The following is a 16,519-nucleotide window of genomic DNA, read 5'->3' as shown; positions in this document are numbered from 1 at the left end:
TCCCCTGCAGTTTCCTCCCCCATCCTATGCTTCCTAAATCTTGCTTAATCGCATCGTAATTGCCTTTCCCCCAGCTGTAACTCTTGCCCAGTGGTATACACCTATCCCTTTCTATCACTAAAGTAAACATAACAGAATTGTGAGTGCTATCACCAAAGTGCTCACCTACTTCCAAGTCTAACACCTGGCCGGGCTCATTACCCAGTACCAAATCTAATGTGGCTTCGCCCCTTGTTGGCCTGCCTACATACTGTGTCAGGAAGCTCTCCTGCACACACTGGACAAAAACTGACCATCTATAGTACTCTATAGATTTGGAAAGTTGAAATCCCCCATGACAACTATCCTGTCTCTCTCACTCCTATCAAGAATCATCTTTGCTATCCTTTCCTCTACATCTCTAGAACTATTCGGAGACCTATAGAAAACTCCCAACAGGGTGACCTCTCCTTTCCTGTTTCTAACCTCAGCCAATACTACCTCAGTTGACGAGTCCCCAAACATCCTTTCTGCAACTGTAATACTGTCCTTGATCAACAATGCCACCCTCCCCCTCTTTTACCATCTTCTCTGTTCTTACTGAAACATCTAAATCCTGGAATCTGCAACAACCATTCCTGTCCCTGCTCTATCCATGTCTCTGAAATGGCTACAACATCGAAGGTGGAAATGTGTTGCTGGAGAAGCGCAGCAGGTCAGGCAGCATCTAGGGAACAGGAGAATAGCATCCCTAGATGCTGCCTGACCTGCTGCGCTTCTCCAGCAACACATTTCCATCTCTGATCTCCAGCATCTGCAGACCTCATTTTCTCTACAACATCGAAGGCCCAGGTATCAACCCATGCTGCAAGTTCACCCACCTTATTCCAGATGCTCCTGGAGCTACCCGAGCAATGTTTCAGGTAACACTACCACACAAATATATGACTTACCAGAAGTCCTGGCGTTGAAGTAGACACATTTCAAACCAACTTCTTGCTTGCTGGTGCCATCTTGCGTCCCTGAAACTTGATTTCGGACCTCCCTACTCTCAGCCTTTTCTATACTCGAACTACAATTTTGGTTCCCATCCCCCTGCTGAATTAGTTTAAACCCACCTTAGTGAATTCCCCCCCCCCCCCCCCCCCCCCCCAGCCAGGATATTGGTACCCCTTTGGTTCAGATGAAGACTATCCTGCTTGTAGAGGTCCCACCTACCCCAGAAAAAGCCCCAATTATCCAAGAATCCAAAACCCTCCCTCCTGCATCATCCCTGTAGCCACGTGTTCAACTCCTCTCTCTCTCCCTATTCCTCGCTTCAATAGCACGTGGCACAGGCAACAAACCAGAGACAACAATTCTGTTCGTCCTAGCTCTAAGCTTCCATCCTAGCTCTCTGAATTTCTGCCTTAAATCCCCATCTCTCTTCCTACCTGTGTCATTGGTGCCTATGTGAACCACGACTTGGGGCTGTTCCCCCTCCCCTTGAGGATCCCAAAAACATGATTCGAGACATCATGAACCCTGGCACCTGGGAGGCAACACACCAACTGTGAGTCTCTCTCGTCCCCACAGAACCTCCTATCTGTCCCCCTAACTATGGAGTCCCCAATGTCTACTGCTCTGCTCCTCTTTCCCCTTCTCTTCTAAGCAGCAGGGACAGACTCTGTGCCCCACTTCTTTCCCCTGGTAAGTCGTTCCCCCGCCAACATTATCCAAAACGGTATACATTGTTGAGGGGAATGGCCACAGGGGATCCCTGCACTGCCTGCCGGTTCCCTTTCCATCATCTGACTGTCACCCATCTGCCTTTTTCTTGTACCTGAGGAGTGACTACCTCCCTGTAACTCCTCTTAATAACCCCCTCTGCCTCCCGAATGATCCGAAGTTCATCCAGCTCTAGCTCCAGTTCCCTGACGCGGTTTTCGAGGAGCTGGAGTTGGGTGCTCTTCCCGCAGATGTAGTCAGCAGGGACACTAGTGGTGACCCTTACCTCCCACATTCTGCAGGAGGAACATTCAACTGCCCTAATCTCCATTCCCACTATTCGAAATTCCCAAAGAGACTGTTGAAAAATAAGGAATAAAATGTAAACTCGTTACCTTACCAATCTGGCGCACAGAACCTTTTTTTTGGTTAGAGGAGGAGGATGGGTGGGAGACACTACCTGAGCAGTGTTTCAGGTAACACAACCACACAAATATATGACTTACCAGAAGTCCTTCGCTCCTCCCTTGCACCTCTCGGCAAATGGAGGCTTCAACACCTGAAGTAAGGTTTTTAAACAGTTAGACTAACCTTCCCAGAAGTCCTTTGCTCCTCTCTCGCATCTCTTCAGCTTGCTGATTATCCTGCAATTAACAGTTTGCTAATTGTTAAACGATTGTAACCTATATAATCATTAGGTTAGATTCCCTACAGTGTGGAAACAGGCCCTTCACATCGACCCTCTGAAGAGTCACCCACCCAGACCCATTTCCCTCTGACTAATGAACCTAATACTATGGGCAACGTAGCATGGCTAATTCACCTGACCTCCACATCTTTGGACTGTGGGACGAAACCGGAGCACCCGGAGGAAACCCACGCAGACACAGGGAGAATGTGCAAACTCCACACAGACAGTCACCCAAGGCTGAAATTGAACCAGAAACCCTGGTGCTGTGAGGCAGCAGTGCTAACCACTGGGCCACTGTGCTCTCACACAACTCCCTGTAACTCGCCAAAGTAACTTGTGACCGTTTGGTTGACTTGCCTCTCCCCGTGAGCTCATGAATAAACCAGTCAATAACTCAGTGTTTGTGTGGCATAATTGCTTATCTAAATTGGACCGATACGAGCGAGTCACCCACTGCATAATTTATTTCCATCCCTGACGTATTCAAAACTGGACGTGGTAGGGCTGCTGAACTTTGATGTGATCCATTTTGTTTTGGAATCCTGTGGCTTCGTCCATAATATTACTTCGTGCTTTTAACATAGAAAAGTGCCATATGCTTTACAGAGGGTATCTTCAGCGCTGAAAATGTGTTGCTGGAAAAGCGTAGCAGGTCCTCCAGCAACACGGTTTCAGCTCTGATCTCCAGCATCTGCAGTCCTCACTTTCTCCTAGACGGTAACTTCAGACAAAAATAGATACCATGCAAAAATAGGAGTTAATAGAGGAGTGGCAAAAGTCAGTTCAAAGTGATGGAGAGGATTTAGAAAAAGAGAAGTGACTGGGTGATTGTGTTCAGTGAAAGAATTCTTTGGTGTGCAGTGGCTGATGTTCAGTTGCTGATGGTTTGAATGAAGGGAAATTGCAATTTGAGTTTATCTATATGCATAATTCTTGATAAATGTACTTTTTTTTCCAGTATTTGTCTGTTTAGAACTCTACATTTTCATTTAGTGCTGTACCACCAGTAATTTGTATTCTGACAACTGATTTATCTATGCCATACAGATTGCGTTTAGCCTATGGAGGATCTGATGTGACCAGGTGTTTCTTCTGGCTTATGCAGCGGTCTGGTTTCCCTTATAGAGATTGTCACCTATTTAATCGAATGGACTGTCTGCTTCTTCAGCAGCTTAAAGAGACATTCTGTCATCTAGACCAGGTCAAACATTTTTCTGATAAAAGTTTGAATTGTAAAGCTGCAGGAAAATAAGTGAATTCACAATTCTGGATCTTGTAATTTCAATTTTTCATGTTTTAAAATATATTTTGGAAAAAGGCAGATGCAGTTGATTCAATTGTGCCTCTAGGGAAAGAAATTTGCCACCCTTACCTAGCCTATATGTGACTCCAGACCTATAGCAATGTGGTTGACTCAGTCAGTGCTCTGGGCAATTAGTGATGGGCAATTAATGCTGGCCGAGCTAATGACTTCCAAAACAAAAAAAAATCCTAATGAATAATCTTTGAATATTTTGTGTATTTTGCTTTATGAAGTTAACCCATTGTTAATTTTCCAGTTTCAACTCCACAGATGAGGGTGACATACCTTGCACCTGCTGTGAACCAAGAGTTGGCTCAATTTTGTTGTCAGTGTGTGTCCGTATCAGATATTTTTTCACCAGCTATAGAAAATCAGCACAAAATTAGAGAGTGCTGGCTTTAAATTTTTTTCTACATATCTGTACCTAGGTATGCTGTAGTATATGTTGGAAAATTAGGATTGTAAAATTACAGCTCATGCTTGTAAATGAGCTTTATAATTTTTGTTCCTTCACTGATGTAAATAGTGAAAAATTAGGAGCCTATGAACTGACCCTTTCAGTTTTCCAAAACTTGCTTTACTTGGGTCATCTGATGTACTCAGACACAGATCCACTGAAATCTCTCTTTGATTTCTCCGAAAGTGATTGCAGGGTTGGAGGAAAGAAAAGGCTGCTTTCGTTCTACCATGTGAGTCTGCCATTGTATAAAGTTAAATTGAGTCTTCAATTTAACTTTATACAATGTTTTCAATTTAACGGAAATCCGTCAGACAGGACAAGAGTATTCTGTAGAATAGCACAAAAGCACCAACTTGAATTTATATAGCACTTTGAGCATGGTAAGATATCAGAAAGTCCCTAAAGAAATCAAGGAAATCAGAGAAGAGGTGGAATTGGTGACTTTGGGCTTTAGCAGCAATTGATGGAGTGGCGAAAAGCAAGAGGCCGGAATTGGAAGAATGCAGAGGTCACACCTTGTAGAAGCAATAGAACTGGAGTAGAATAGAAATGGGAAGAGGTGATTCAACAGAAGAAATTATAAATGGGAATGAAGACTTTAAATAATTGTCTTAACAATTTTGTTTGGAGAGCACAGGGCTTATGGTGACTGGGACTTGATGAGAGTTAGGAGTTTACAGAACATAAAATGTGGAAGAATATCAAGGTATGCACAGGAATTGCCCATAAAAACCTTAAAAATACTTAATAATTTTAATCTGTAAAGGTAGTCCACTATCCCAACTTTTCAGTAATCAGGATGTAGTTTGAAAATCACATTAAAATATTAATCTCTCAGATTCACTTTCATCCCTTCCTGCATCTTACCCTCTTCCCACCTCCCAAAATTTTAATAATTTCATTAAATGACAATATTTGAATGATTATGTAAAATGAAAGTTTTATAAATGTGTGGAGTAAATCAAATTTCCTATTCCATTTCCCTAAACAGGATATCTCTGGAATTCAGGATCATGAATTCAAGGTCCGTCAACCAGACTCTCCAGCATTATTATACCAGTTGCGACAAGGAGATGAAAAACTACAGGTGTCTGAACTTTATATATTGAAGTATTTCCTTTGAGTAACGTCACAATTTGTAATGACTGTAGAATTTCATGTTCAGTCTGACCTAAATATTGTGTTTTGAAGATGTAATTGTATTGTCTCGGTGGCTGCCATTATTTACTTATTCTCTGTTATGGGTGCAGAAACACTAGATCTTTATGCACTAAGGTTCAGTCAAAGCTAAAGATAGCTTTAGATAACTAACTAACCACCATCGTATTCCACAATGGATTCTAAAGGGAATGCAGCAGTATCATCCGTTGGTGAAAATGTATAATTACAAATAAAGATGTGCTTTTCTTGCATTATATTAACAAGTTATTGAGATCACCAGGAGATGATTGTGATTACAAGGAAACTAAAGAGGTTTACACATTTTCATGTTTGAAAATTGTTTCTGTATGTTGGTAAAGTGACCAAAGTCTAGAGGATCACAGAGCTGTTGTCTCATCAGAGGGAGCTAACTGATGGTGGTTTAATCTGAGGGTTGCTATGCCTCAGGTGAGCAGTGAAATTGAGAAGGTGGGACCGTCATAGTAATGTCAGCCAGTGCAGGAATTGAACCTGTGCTGTTGGCATCACTTTGCATCATAAACAAAATTTAAATGGGACTAAAACAGAAATTGCTGGAGAAACTCAGCAGGTCTGGCAGCATCAGTGTGGAGGAAGCAGACTTAATGTTTCGAGTTTAGTGACTCTTCATCATCAAACCTTTCTGAAGCGATTTCTGTAGTTATTTTGTTTATTATAAATGAGACTACTCTTGCCTTAAATTGGTGAAAATGATAACCTGATCTCTTTGAAAGGCTCTTAGGGATTTTGTTTTGTAACCTTCCGTTACTTTATTCAGAACCACAAAAGACAAATTATACTGAGTGATAGTTAAACAGTTTAATATTTGCATACATCCTTAGGCACCAATGGCATTGTTTTATCCAGCTACTTTTGGAATTGTGGGACAGAAGATAACTTCACTGCAACACAGATCACAAGGTGATTCAGAGGATCCACATGATGAACATTATCTAGTGGCAACCCAGAGTAAACAGGAGCAGGTAAAGGTTATGAATTTCATAATATTTAACAGTTATGCAACAAAATGGAAGAGAAACAAGCCAACAATGACATCATTGTGCAGTGATTTAATAAGCTTGCTGAAGAATCTGTAGAATAAATAGTTGTTTTAACCGTACAAATTCTTTGAAATAGTCAAACATTAGTTTATACCAAGTAATTTAATGTGTTACCATTTCTGTTGTCTAGGCTGCCAAAGCTATTGCCGAGAGGAAAGCTCTGGCTAAATTTGCTGGATTTGATGTAGAGTCAAGTACTCAGAATACAGATAGTGCAGAGAAGAGTCATTCTCATGAACTAGAACTTGGAACTTCTCAACATGATTGTCTACTAGGAGCAAATGATTCGGAGGATCTGCCAGCAACTCTGATGGCCAGAAAAACAACCATGTTACAGTTTGAAGGAAAGGCTTTGGGGCTTGATAAATCAATACTGCATAGTATTGATTGCTGTGGTAAGAATGACTGCTACATTTATTATTTTATAAAAATGAATAATGGGGATTAATTTGAAAACTGGTTTCAGTGAATATTATACTTGGAGGATAATCAGGTATATTTTGTGTTTCATTGAAACAAAAGTTAAATAGCAATTTTGAATCACAAAATGCAAGAAAAAAGAAGTAACTGAACAGTTTTGGACATTTCATTATCAAAAGGAGAATCCAAGAGGAGGTTTTAGAATTATGAAACATTTTGATTACTTTACTATTTTTTCTGGCTCGGACCCAGTGGAGAAGAGTCAGTAATTTAAAATGATCAAATGAGGGCAGATTATAGACGAAACTTTTTATATGGAGCGATGGCATGCTTTGTCACTGAAAACGAGTAAGGCAAAAACTGTTGCCACCATTTGGAAAAATTTATACATATTTGAATAGCATTAATATAAAGGATATTTATTACTGAATGAGCAAAACATTTCTCCAGTTAAATATTTGAGAAAGCTGAAGCCATTATTTTCAGTGCCTGCTCCAAATCTGTTCCGTAGCTACTGAAACCACCCCTCTCCATAGAAACGGTCTGAGCTCTAAGCAAGTCTATTCACAACTTTGGTGTCACATTTAATTCAGAGATGAACTTCCAACCTCATTTTCATGTTATTGCTAAGATTATTTCCATTTATTTCTATCTCTGAAATGTAGCTCGACTACATTCCTGTCTTGGTTCTCAATTGCTGCTGAAACCTTAATTTCTTATTTCATTGTCTCTCGACACAGGTATTTCAATACATTCCTGGCTGTGTCCCACATTCTATCCTCCATAAACTCACAGCAAGTCCTGTTTCATTGTGACTGCTTTGCTCACTAATCTTGGCTGCCAAGCAAGCAATATTTTGATTTAAAAACCCTCATCCTTGTTTTCAAATTCTTCTGTCCTCCCTTTCTCTTTGATATGTTCCAGCTTCATAACTCTGTGATATCTGTGCCCATCTAATTCCTTTATTGCTCCACAATTGGTGCCATGCTTTTAGTTGCCTGAACCCCAGTGGATCTTATGATCACCTTTTATACTTACAGTTTATGACTCTATATTTCCAAAAATAATTATTTGAGTAATTTATGTAAAATATATGAGCAAAAGGTCAATAATATATTTAAGGAAACATAGTAATTTAATGGTACAGAATTTGGATATCAACTGAGCTCAGCTTTTTGTTTGCCATCGTAAACTTGTGAAACTGAGTTATTTTTGTGAGATTACAATGGAACAATTGAACTTCCTCATCAATATCACTGTAATTTTTGAATGAAGTTTGAGTGTATAATTTTTAATGGATTAATTCATAAAATATTTTCTGAGCAAAGCACGTTATGTAATTTAATGAGGATAAATTTTACATCTGTTATCAATTACTTCTGGAATGGTGCATTACCTAAGAAAAACATATACACTTTCAGGATCTGACGAAACAAAAAAGAAAATGTACAGTTCCATTTTGGTGGTTGGAGGAGGTCTAATGTTCCATGGGGCTCAAGAATTTTTACAACACAGAATTCTGAACAAGATGCCACCATCTTTTCGCAGAATAGTAGAGAATGTTGAAGTTATCACAAGGCCCAAGGTGGGAAAAATGTATTTTATATTGCACCAAAAAATTAATGTATTGTTATAAAAGGTCAGTTTTAATATCTGGCTAATCCAGACAATTTTGTCTATCAAGAGTTTTGATAGACGAGGAGGTTAACAAAAACGCTATCCTAATCTTAGCAATAACATGAAAATGAGGTTGGAAGTTCATCTCTGAATTAAAATCCTTAAAAATGGCTGCCCACACTCCCCTTTGTTCCAGGCTGAATTTGGAGTCGGGCCAGGAGTAAATGGCGGACTATGCCATTTCCTGCAATGGTCTGAGCAGAAGTTCAGCTTGGGACTCCAACACTGTTCAAACTTGGGATTCCATCATTTCTCACTCTCCATGCCCCATCTATGCTACGCTGGGCTTCTGATACTCCCTATGCAAACCCATGCTCTTGTGCCAACGTATTCCCATCTAACCATCTCCCATGGTCCTGTGTACCCATACATTCCCTGGCATCCCCAAGAGCCTTTATGGCCCCTGTGCCAATTTAGTGCCAGCTCAAAACCTCACCCACTAGTCTTTGCCCAATTATTATCCAGCATGTACATTAATCTGGAGGCATCCTGACAGCAAATAATGTTACCAGAGTATTGATGATATCGCCCTTGAAAAAATACACACTCATTAATACAAAAAAAAGCTTTAGTCAATCTCTTATTTTAACAAATATTTCATTTGGGTGCTCAATGACTTACATAAATGCACACTGCATTCAAGTGCTTCATACCTAAGTAATCAAGCATTTCCCTTAAGTATTTATGTCAACAATTATTTCCATTCAATAAACTGTTGGAACTGTCCATAAGCATCCCATCATAAGAATGATAGTTTGTTATATCAGTCATGCAGTACATATCTTACAACAGCTTTATGCAAACAGGCCCTCTGAAATACCCAAAAGCTTTATTTAAACTCTGCACTTTTTGAAAAAATTGACACTTCCAAGCAGTTATCCAATGAGCATATACATACGTTACTCACCAGAACGCCTTTTCACAATACAATGGCCAATCTTAAGCCTCAAAAGGGGAAGAAATGTATGACTTCCCTCCAGCCCTCACCCTCACGGCACTCCCTGTACCCCAACCAAACAACTTAATACCTTCAATCCATTCTCATGACCTCTTATACTCCTATACCAACTTTCACCTGCTTCCAACTTTTCACCTGCATCTACCATGCCAGCTATTAAGTATCTACAAGTACTTGCGCACATAGGTGAAAACGTATAGTTCTATTACTTAAAATTCTGTATTGAAGGTTATAAAACCATTTAGACACTTGACACTCTTGACACTTATTGACCATTCTAGACTCTTGTTGACAGTTTTTGACAGGTCTTGACAATTTGGACACTTCCAAGTGGTTTCTGCATCTTTTATGCACAACCTTCTCCACAGTTAGAAAGACCCAAAGGGAATTTGTCTCCATAAGTGATCCACACGCACAAAGGATATCTGACCCAACCCCTTCCACCCCAAAGTATCTTGGGACTATATTCACAGGAGTACATCAGCAGTCCAGATGAAGTGCTGTGGGAGTTGACCTCTTATCTGATCTAATCTTTACCTTCCAATTTCCAGACACCAGGGACAAGGAATCCTTGGTAAAAATGTTTGAAACATACTTTATGGGACATCATAGATTTGAGAAGCCATTTCGAACAGATTTTGGCTCGTAGGAAAGCTGTTGTTCTCGCTTGTTCAGTATACAACAAGAAATTAATTGCATGCTGTTTAAAAGTTCATTTAAAAGTATGTTGAATCGTGTATGCATTTTTTGTAAATGATCAAGGATGACCTTTAATCTTCTGGTCTTTACCACAAGTTTCTATTATGCCAGATTATAGAATTATAGATTCTATTATAAAATGTTTTATCTTTTACAGAGAAAGTAGTTTAAATAGAACAGTTTTTCTGAATGGATCCAACTACATCAATAATTATGACTTATGAGTGAAGCTTGAATTTCATTTATTCCACTCACTTAACCAATGCTATAGAAATGTACATATTCTGTAATTTCTAGAATATAACTCATTATATTGCCAATCAGCATTAGCAGTGAATTCAGTTGCATATCCAGTTCATCTCTGAGCAATTAAATCTATTTTAACTTGTTCTGCCTATTTGAAACTAGATGTGTTGTTGAGTGGTGTGCGTTTGGATTGGGGGGGGTGGATTTAAAATAGAATGAAGATCTTACCCACTCTTTGCTTGATTTGATCTACTTGAATTTTACATTTTAGACTGCAACCTCATTCAACACAAGGCAGGATTGAGATCCTTTCTAAATTTGCAAATCATGTTCTGATTTTACTCTTATAACCTGAGAACAGACAGCACCTACTTGTCTTCTGGAAACCTCATATTAAAATATAAAGATTACAGTTTCATTTCACCTGGTTTGATGGCGAGTATTTATGAATATTAAAACCTCATTCATCCAGCTTAAATAGAGAATAGAAAATCCTGCAAGCCCCAGGATTCTGTGACAATCTGTACTTCTGTGATGCATTTTGATAGGCAGAGTATTTAATCCTAAAGTATAGAATAACCAACTGCTTTCGTTACCATTTCTAATTTAAAAATCAAGTCCCTTTTTTCTAAAGAATCTCAATTTTCTCATAACACAGCTTGTAGCTTCATGCTGTGAAATAAATGAATACTGCTTCCATACCTGCAGAGGTTTCCCCAGCACATCTCGCACACCTGAGAAACATGCAAAAAAATGTTCTTGTTTGTAGCATGATTTTAGCACTTAATATCATTCATTCCTTGTTTCTCACTGTTGTCCCTTTAGAGTCATAGAGATGTACAGCATGGAAACAGACCCTTCGGTCCAACTCATCCATGCCGACCAGATATCCCAACCCAATCTAGTCCCACCAGCCAGTACCCAGCCCATATCCCTCCAAATCCTTCCTATTCATATACCCATCCAAATGCCTGTTAAATGTTGCAATTGTACCAGCCTCCACCACATCCTCTGGCAGCTCATTCCATACACGTACCACCCTCTGCGTGAAAATGTTGCCCCTTAGGTTTCTTTTATATATTTCCCCCTCACCCTAAACCTATGCCCTCTAGCTCTGGACTCTCCCCACCCTGGGGAAGTGACTTTGTCTATTTATCCTATCCATACCCGTAATGATTTTATAAACCTCAATAAGGTCACCCCTCAGCTTCCAATGCTCCAGGGAAAACAACCCTAGTCTATTCAACCTCTCCGTTTAGCTCAAATCCTCCAATCCTGGCAACTTCTTTGTAAATCTTTTCTGAATCCTTTCAAGTTTCACAATATCCTTCCGATAGGAAGGAGACCAGAATTGCATGCAATATTTCAACAGTAGCCTAACCAATGTCCTGTACAGCCGCAAACATGACCTCCCAATTCCTGTACTCAGTACTCTGACCAATAAAGGAAAACATACCAAACGCCTTCTTCACTATCCTATCTACCTGCGACTCTACTTTCAAGGAGCTATGGACCTGCACTCCAAGCTCTCTTTGTTCAGCAACACTCCCTAGGACTTTACCATTAAGTGTATAAGTCCTGCTAAGATTTGCTTTCCCAAAATGCCATACCTTGCATTTATCTGAATTAAATGCCATCTGCCACTTCTCAGCCCATTGGCCCATCTGATCAAGATCCCATTGTAATCTGTGGTAACCTTCTTTGCTGTCCACTACACCTCTAATTTTGGTGTCATCTGCAAACTTGCTAACTATACCTCTTATGCTCACTTCCAAATCATTAATGTAAATGACGAAAAGTAGTGGACCCAGCACCAATCCTTATCCCAGCACTGATCACAGGCCTCCAGTCTGAAAAACAGTAGATTGTTACACCTTTCTTTCCAATTTGGTTTGATTTATTATTCTTACGAGTACCTAGGCATAGCGAAAAGTTTTGTTCTGCATGCGATAGAGGCAGATCATAACATACAAAGATCATAGTGTGATTGAACCGAACGAGGAATTCAAAGTTAGTCAGCAAAGATCAACACTAGATTTGAAATTTTGAGAAGTTCATTCAAAAGTTTAATAAAAGCAGGGAAGAAGCTGTTCATGAATCTGTTGGTACTTGTGTTTAAGCTTTTGTATCTTCTGCCTGATGTCCGAGTTTAGAAGAGCTTATAACCAAGGTGGGTGGGATCTTTGTTGGCTGCCTTTCCGAGACTGCGACATGTATAGATGGCATCCATGGATTACTTGAGTAATGGAAAGGGGTTGCATTCACAACTTTCTGTAGTTTCGTACGGACCTGCGCAGTCCAGTTGCTAAACCAACCAGTAATGCTTCCAGATACAATCCTTCTGCAGTGATCTGTAAAAATTGGTGAGAAACCTTATGGAAATGCTGAGTGTCCTTAGCCTCCTGAGGAAGAAGAGGTGTTGATATGCCTTCTTGACTGTCGAATCCATGTGTGTGGTCCAGGACAGGGTTTGGTTATCATCACTCCCAAGGACCTGATGATCCTGACCCTCTCATCCTCTGCTCTGTTAATGTAGATATGGGTATGCCTTCCTTGTTGCTTCCTGAAGTCAATCATCTGCTCTTTACTTTTGCTGACATTGAGGGAAAGATTTTTATCTTTATACCACACTACTAAGCACTCTATCTCTTTCCTGTTTTGTTCCTTTCTCATGTCCTTTGGTGATAAAATCCAGGAATCTATAATTATGGGGGGAGTTTTAACAATGCACTTGGAAATCAGACAAAGTTCATGGTTTTAGGAAAACAAAAGTATTTGAAAAATGTATTCATTTTGAAGCTGCAACTAGTAAAGGACACCAGTAGCTAGAAGATACTTTGATATCCAACAGATATTTGATAAGATGCCACGCAAAAGGTTAGTGTGCATAATCGTAGAAATTCTAGAAAAATAATGGCTCATGGAGTTGACAGTATTGTATTACTACGGATGAAAGATTGGTAATTGAACAGGGAACCAGAGATTAGGGATAAATGGCTGCTTTCATATTGGTAAATTAGAACTATCAGAGTGTTGCAAGGACAAGGGCATCAGCTATTTAGAATCTGTATTAATGACTTGAGTGAAGAGACCAAGATGAAATGGCGAGATAGAATTTTAAGGAGTTCAGCTGTGAGGAGAATACAAAGAGATACAGACAATTTAAGTGAGTTGGTAAGAATGTGATATCTGGAGTATAACATGGGAAGTGTAAGATTATTTATTTTAGTGTGTGTGAAAAGCAAAATATTTTAAAGGATGTGACATTTCAAAATGTTGATGTTTAAAGAGATATGGGTTATTTCTTATACAAAGAACTCAGGTTAACAATTTCTCTGCTCAGATGTTAGCTAACCCATTGAGTGTTTGTCTCCTGAGTATTTTCTATTTTTATTAAATGCAAATATCATATTGGGCTTTTATCAGAGTTTGGAGTACAAAAATAGGAGGTCTTGTTACAGCTGAATAGCTTTTTTATAGAGTACGGTGTCCAGTCTTGTTGTCTCTCTGAGGAAGGACTTATTTGCATGAGCTGATAGGATTGTCTTGTGGTTAGAAGATGAGTAATGTGAGGCTATACTCTAGAGTTTTGTAGAATGAAGGGCGATCTGAGTGAAATGTACAAAAGTTTGAAGCAGATTCTCAGGGTATACTCAGTGAGATTTTTTTCAATGACCGGGGAATCTAGAACACTGAGGTATGGTCTCAGACAAAGGAGCTAATTATTTAGAACTGAATTAAGAAATTTCTTCTCTCAAAATTTTTGAGTATTAAGTATTATTTACCTTAGAGGGTTGTGGATATTCCAATTTTAAGGCTGTTCACCATAGATTTTGAACTCTCAGGGAATTGAGGTATATGGGCATTGGGCAAGGGAGTGGAACTGGGGCAAAAGATCAGCCACAAATCATATTGTCTGGCAGAGCAGGTGCTAGAAGCTCTTCCTATTTCTTAAATTCCTTAGTAGAAACCCATTTTGTCTTGAAACATATCCTGGGAGGTGAGGGGAAATTGGAAGAAAATAAAGCAAATTAAATTATTTGTATGCTTCCCTGCACATAGGTAACATTTTCTTCCACCATTCTAATTTTTTGTGATTAATTGTTCTGTGCCCTCAGTATTCTTTAATAAATTTCTCCACACCAGTGATATATTTCATATTTACAATGTGCTGGCGCTAAGTGTGGTAATGTCTTTTGACTTGTGTCTTTTGTTTCTTTTAAAAGTTAATTAAATTAGTTTTCAAGAATTTTGAGTATCTGAGTAGATCTACTGGTGGGAATATATCTGAGATTTTCTCCTGGGAGATAGAGGGGGTCACTGTTTGTTCTTTGGGCAAAGTATGTAAGCTTTTGGAATTTGGTTGCACGTCTAAATAAGAACTTTGGAAAATCTGCATTTCTGCTTACTTTTTGTTCTTTTTATTCTATTTGACATTCATCAAAGTTTAATAAATCCTCATTAGTTTTTAGAAAATGAAAAATAATGCCGCACAGTTTTAAAGTACTTTTTCATCACTCTGTTGGAGACATTCATAAGCTGAATTCTTTTTGATTTTATATATTTTTTGTAATTAGGACATGGATCCACGTTTGATAGCATGGAAAGGTGGTGCTGTTCTGGCTTGTCTGGATACAACGCAGGAGCTATGGATACACCAACGAGAGTGGCAGCGGTTTGGAGTACGCATGTTACGGGAGAGAGCACCATTTGTTTGGTGAAATGTCCTATCCACAACAACCCTTGTTAATAAAAGCCGATGGCTGACCTTTCTGAAAGCGTAGAGGTTTATTAATATTGATTTTTAAAAAATAAATACATGTTGTCCTTTTTTGAAAAAAGCAATAGTTCTAGAATTATTTCAGAAATGGTTAAATAATCTGATATATGTACGATTTTTTAAATATTCAAGAGTAAAGGTTTATTCAAATCCATGTCATGGCTGCAAAACCATTTTTGTAATTATGCTGCTACCATGCAAATATTTGCTATTTATTATCAATAAAACTTTTTTGTATCTCACATTGTCTTAAATTTTAGGCATGTAAGCACATTTGTTTTACATATTACCTTTCATATTTAAAAATACTTTTTAAGATTTGATTCCGGTTTCTTGTGCCTGACATCATTTAAAAAGGATTTCAATCAATTTTCCTTCAGCAGACAAGAAATATCTTGCGGTGAAATATCAATAGCTCAGAAGATGCAGGTTCTGCTCCCAGTTTACTTATGGTGTCTTGGCTGAGAGATTTAGGTACTATTTTAGCTGTTGCTTCACACAGTTTCAAATGTACCTTTTTCCCATTGGGAAATCGTGGTAAAGTCATGGAAGGATTCATAGGCTGATTAGCTGTTGTTCTACGTCATAAACAGTCCTTCCGTAGTCAAGTACTGGAAGGGACTTGAACTCAGAGTTTCTGCCCCAGAGGAAAGGATACTGACACTGCATCGCAAGGCATGCAAAGCACTATTTTAGCCAATGGAGAAAAATTAATGTTACAAAGAAAGCCTTATTCACATCTTCAATTGAAGGATAACTGGGTGGAACTATCCTCAAGTCTATGCGCAATTCCAAGATACAAAGATTTATACTGGCATTGGAAAAGCAAGGCTGTAATTGGATCTAAGGTAGAAATGGACACTTGTCTGGCAAGTTGCATTTAATGTAATTTAATATACAGTAGCGCCTCGACTAATGAACTTAATCTGTTCCCAGACCTGATTCGCGAACCGAAAAGTTTGCGAACTGAATCAATTTTTCCCATTGTTCGGATAGCGTAAGAATGCTTGGACGTAGCAATGAACGCTGTTCACAACGTATGCGCCAAAGACGAACTGAATGAGATCACGCAGTGCCTGAGAGCTTTTGTGTTCAACAAGCACGTAGCAAAGCAGAACAATGAAACCACGTGGTCGCACACGGGCTTTTTGTGCTTGTACCTTCATTCGTACCTTGAATTTCGTACATACGTTGAAGCAAAATTTTACGTACAATCCTGTTCGTAAACCAATTTGTTCGTGAACGGGGTCATTCATATGTCAAGGCGCTACTGTATGTAGTATCATAGAAAATAGAACAGGTGTAGGCCATTTGGCCCTTCAAGCCTGCTCTGCCAATCAATATGATAATGACTGTTTT

General features: G+C 39.1%; 1 protein-coding gene across 3 annotated transcripts in view; it reads left to right on the top strand.

Annotated features, from left to right (window-relative positions):
- actr8 (actin related protein 8) overlaps positions 1 to 15,402 on the top strand; it is a 31,394-nt gene extending 15,992 nt beyond the window's left edge. For 2 of the 3 annotated variants that reach the window (XM_043708083.2, XM_087994298.1), the window contains exons 8-13: positions 3,425 to 3,578; positions 5,132 to 5,227; positions 6,162 to 6,302; positions 6,511 to 6,775; positions 8,222 to 8,385; positions 14,958 to 15,402. In XM_043708083.2, the coding sequence (XP_043564018.2) occupies positions 3,425 to 3,578; positions 5,132 to 5,227; positions 6,162 to 6,302; positions 6,511 to 6,775; positions 8,222 to 8,385; positions 14,958 to 15,101 (964 nt within the window). In that variant the 3' untranslated portion in view covers positions 15,102 to 15,402. The remainder of the gene's footprint in view (positions 1 to 3,424; positions 3,579 to 5,131; positions 5,228 to 6,161; positions 6,303 to 6,510; positions 6,776 to 8,221; positions 8,386 to 14,957) is intronic. The other variant, XM_043708084.2, reaches the window with a different exon arrangement.
- The last annotated feature ends 1,117 nt before the right edge of the window (positions 15,403 to 16,519 follow it).

Source organism: Chiloscyllium plagiosum, unplaced genomic scaffold, assembly GCF_037043375.1.
Source record: "Chiloscyllium plagiosum isolate Xiang-an unplaced genomic scaffold, Cpla_swu_hap1 HiC_scaffold_14, whole genome shotgun sequence".
Lineage (NCBI taxonomy): Eukaryota > Metazoa > Chordata > Chondrichthyes > Orectolobiformes > Hemiscylliidae > Chiloscyllium > Chiloscyllium plagiosum.
The sequence above is the reverse complement of the archived record's forward strand: the minus strand, read 5'-3'. Positions and strand labels throughout refer to the sequence as shown.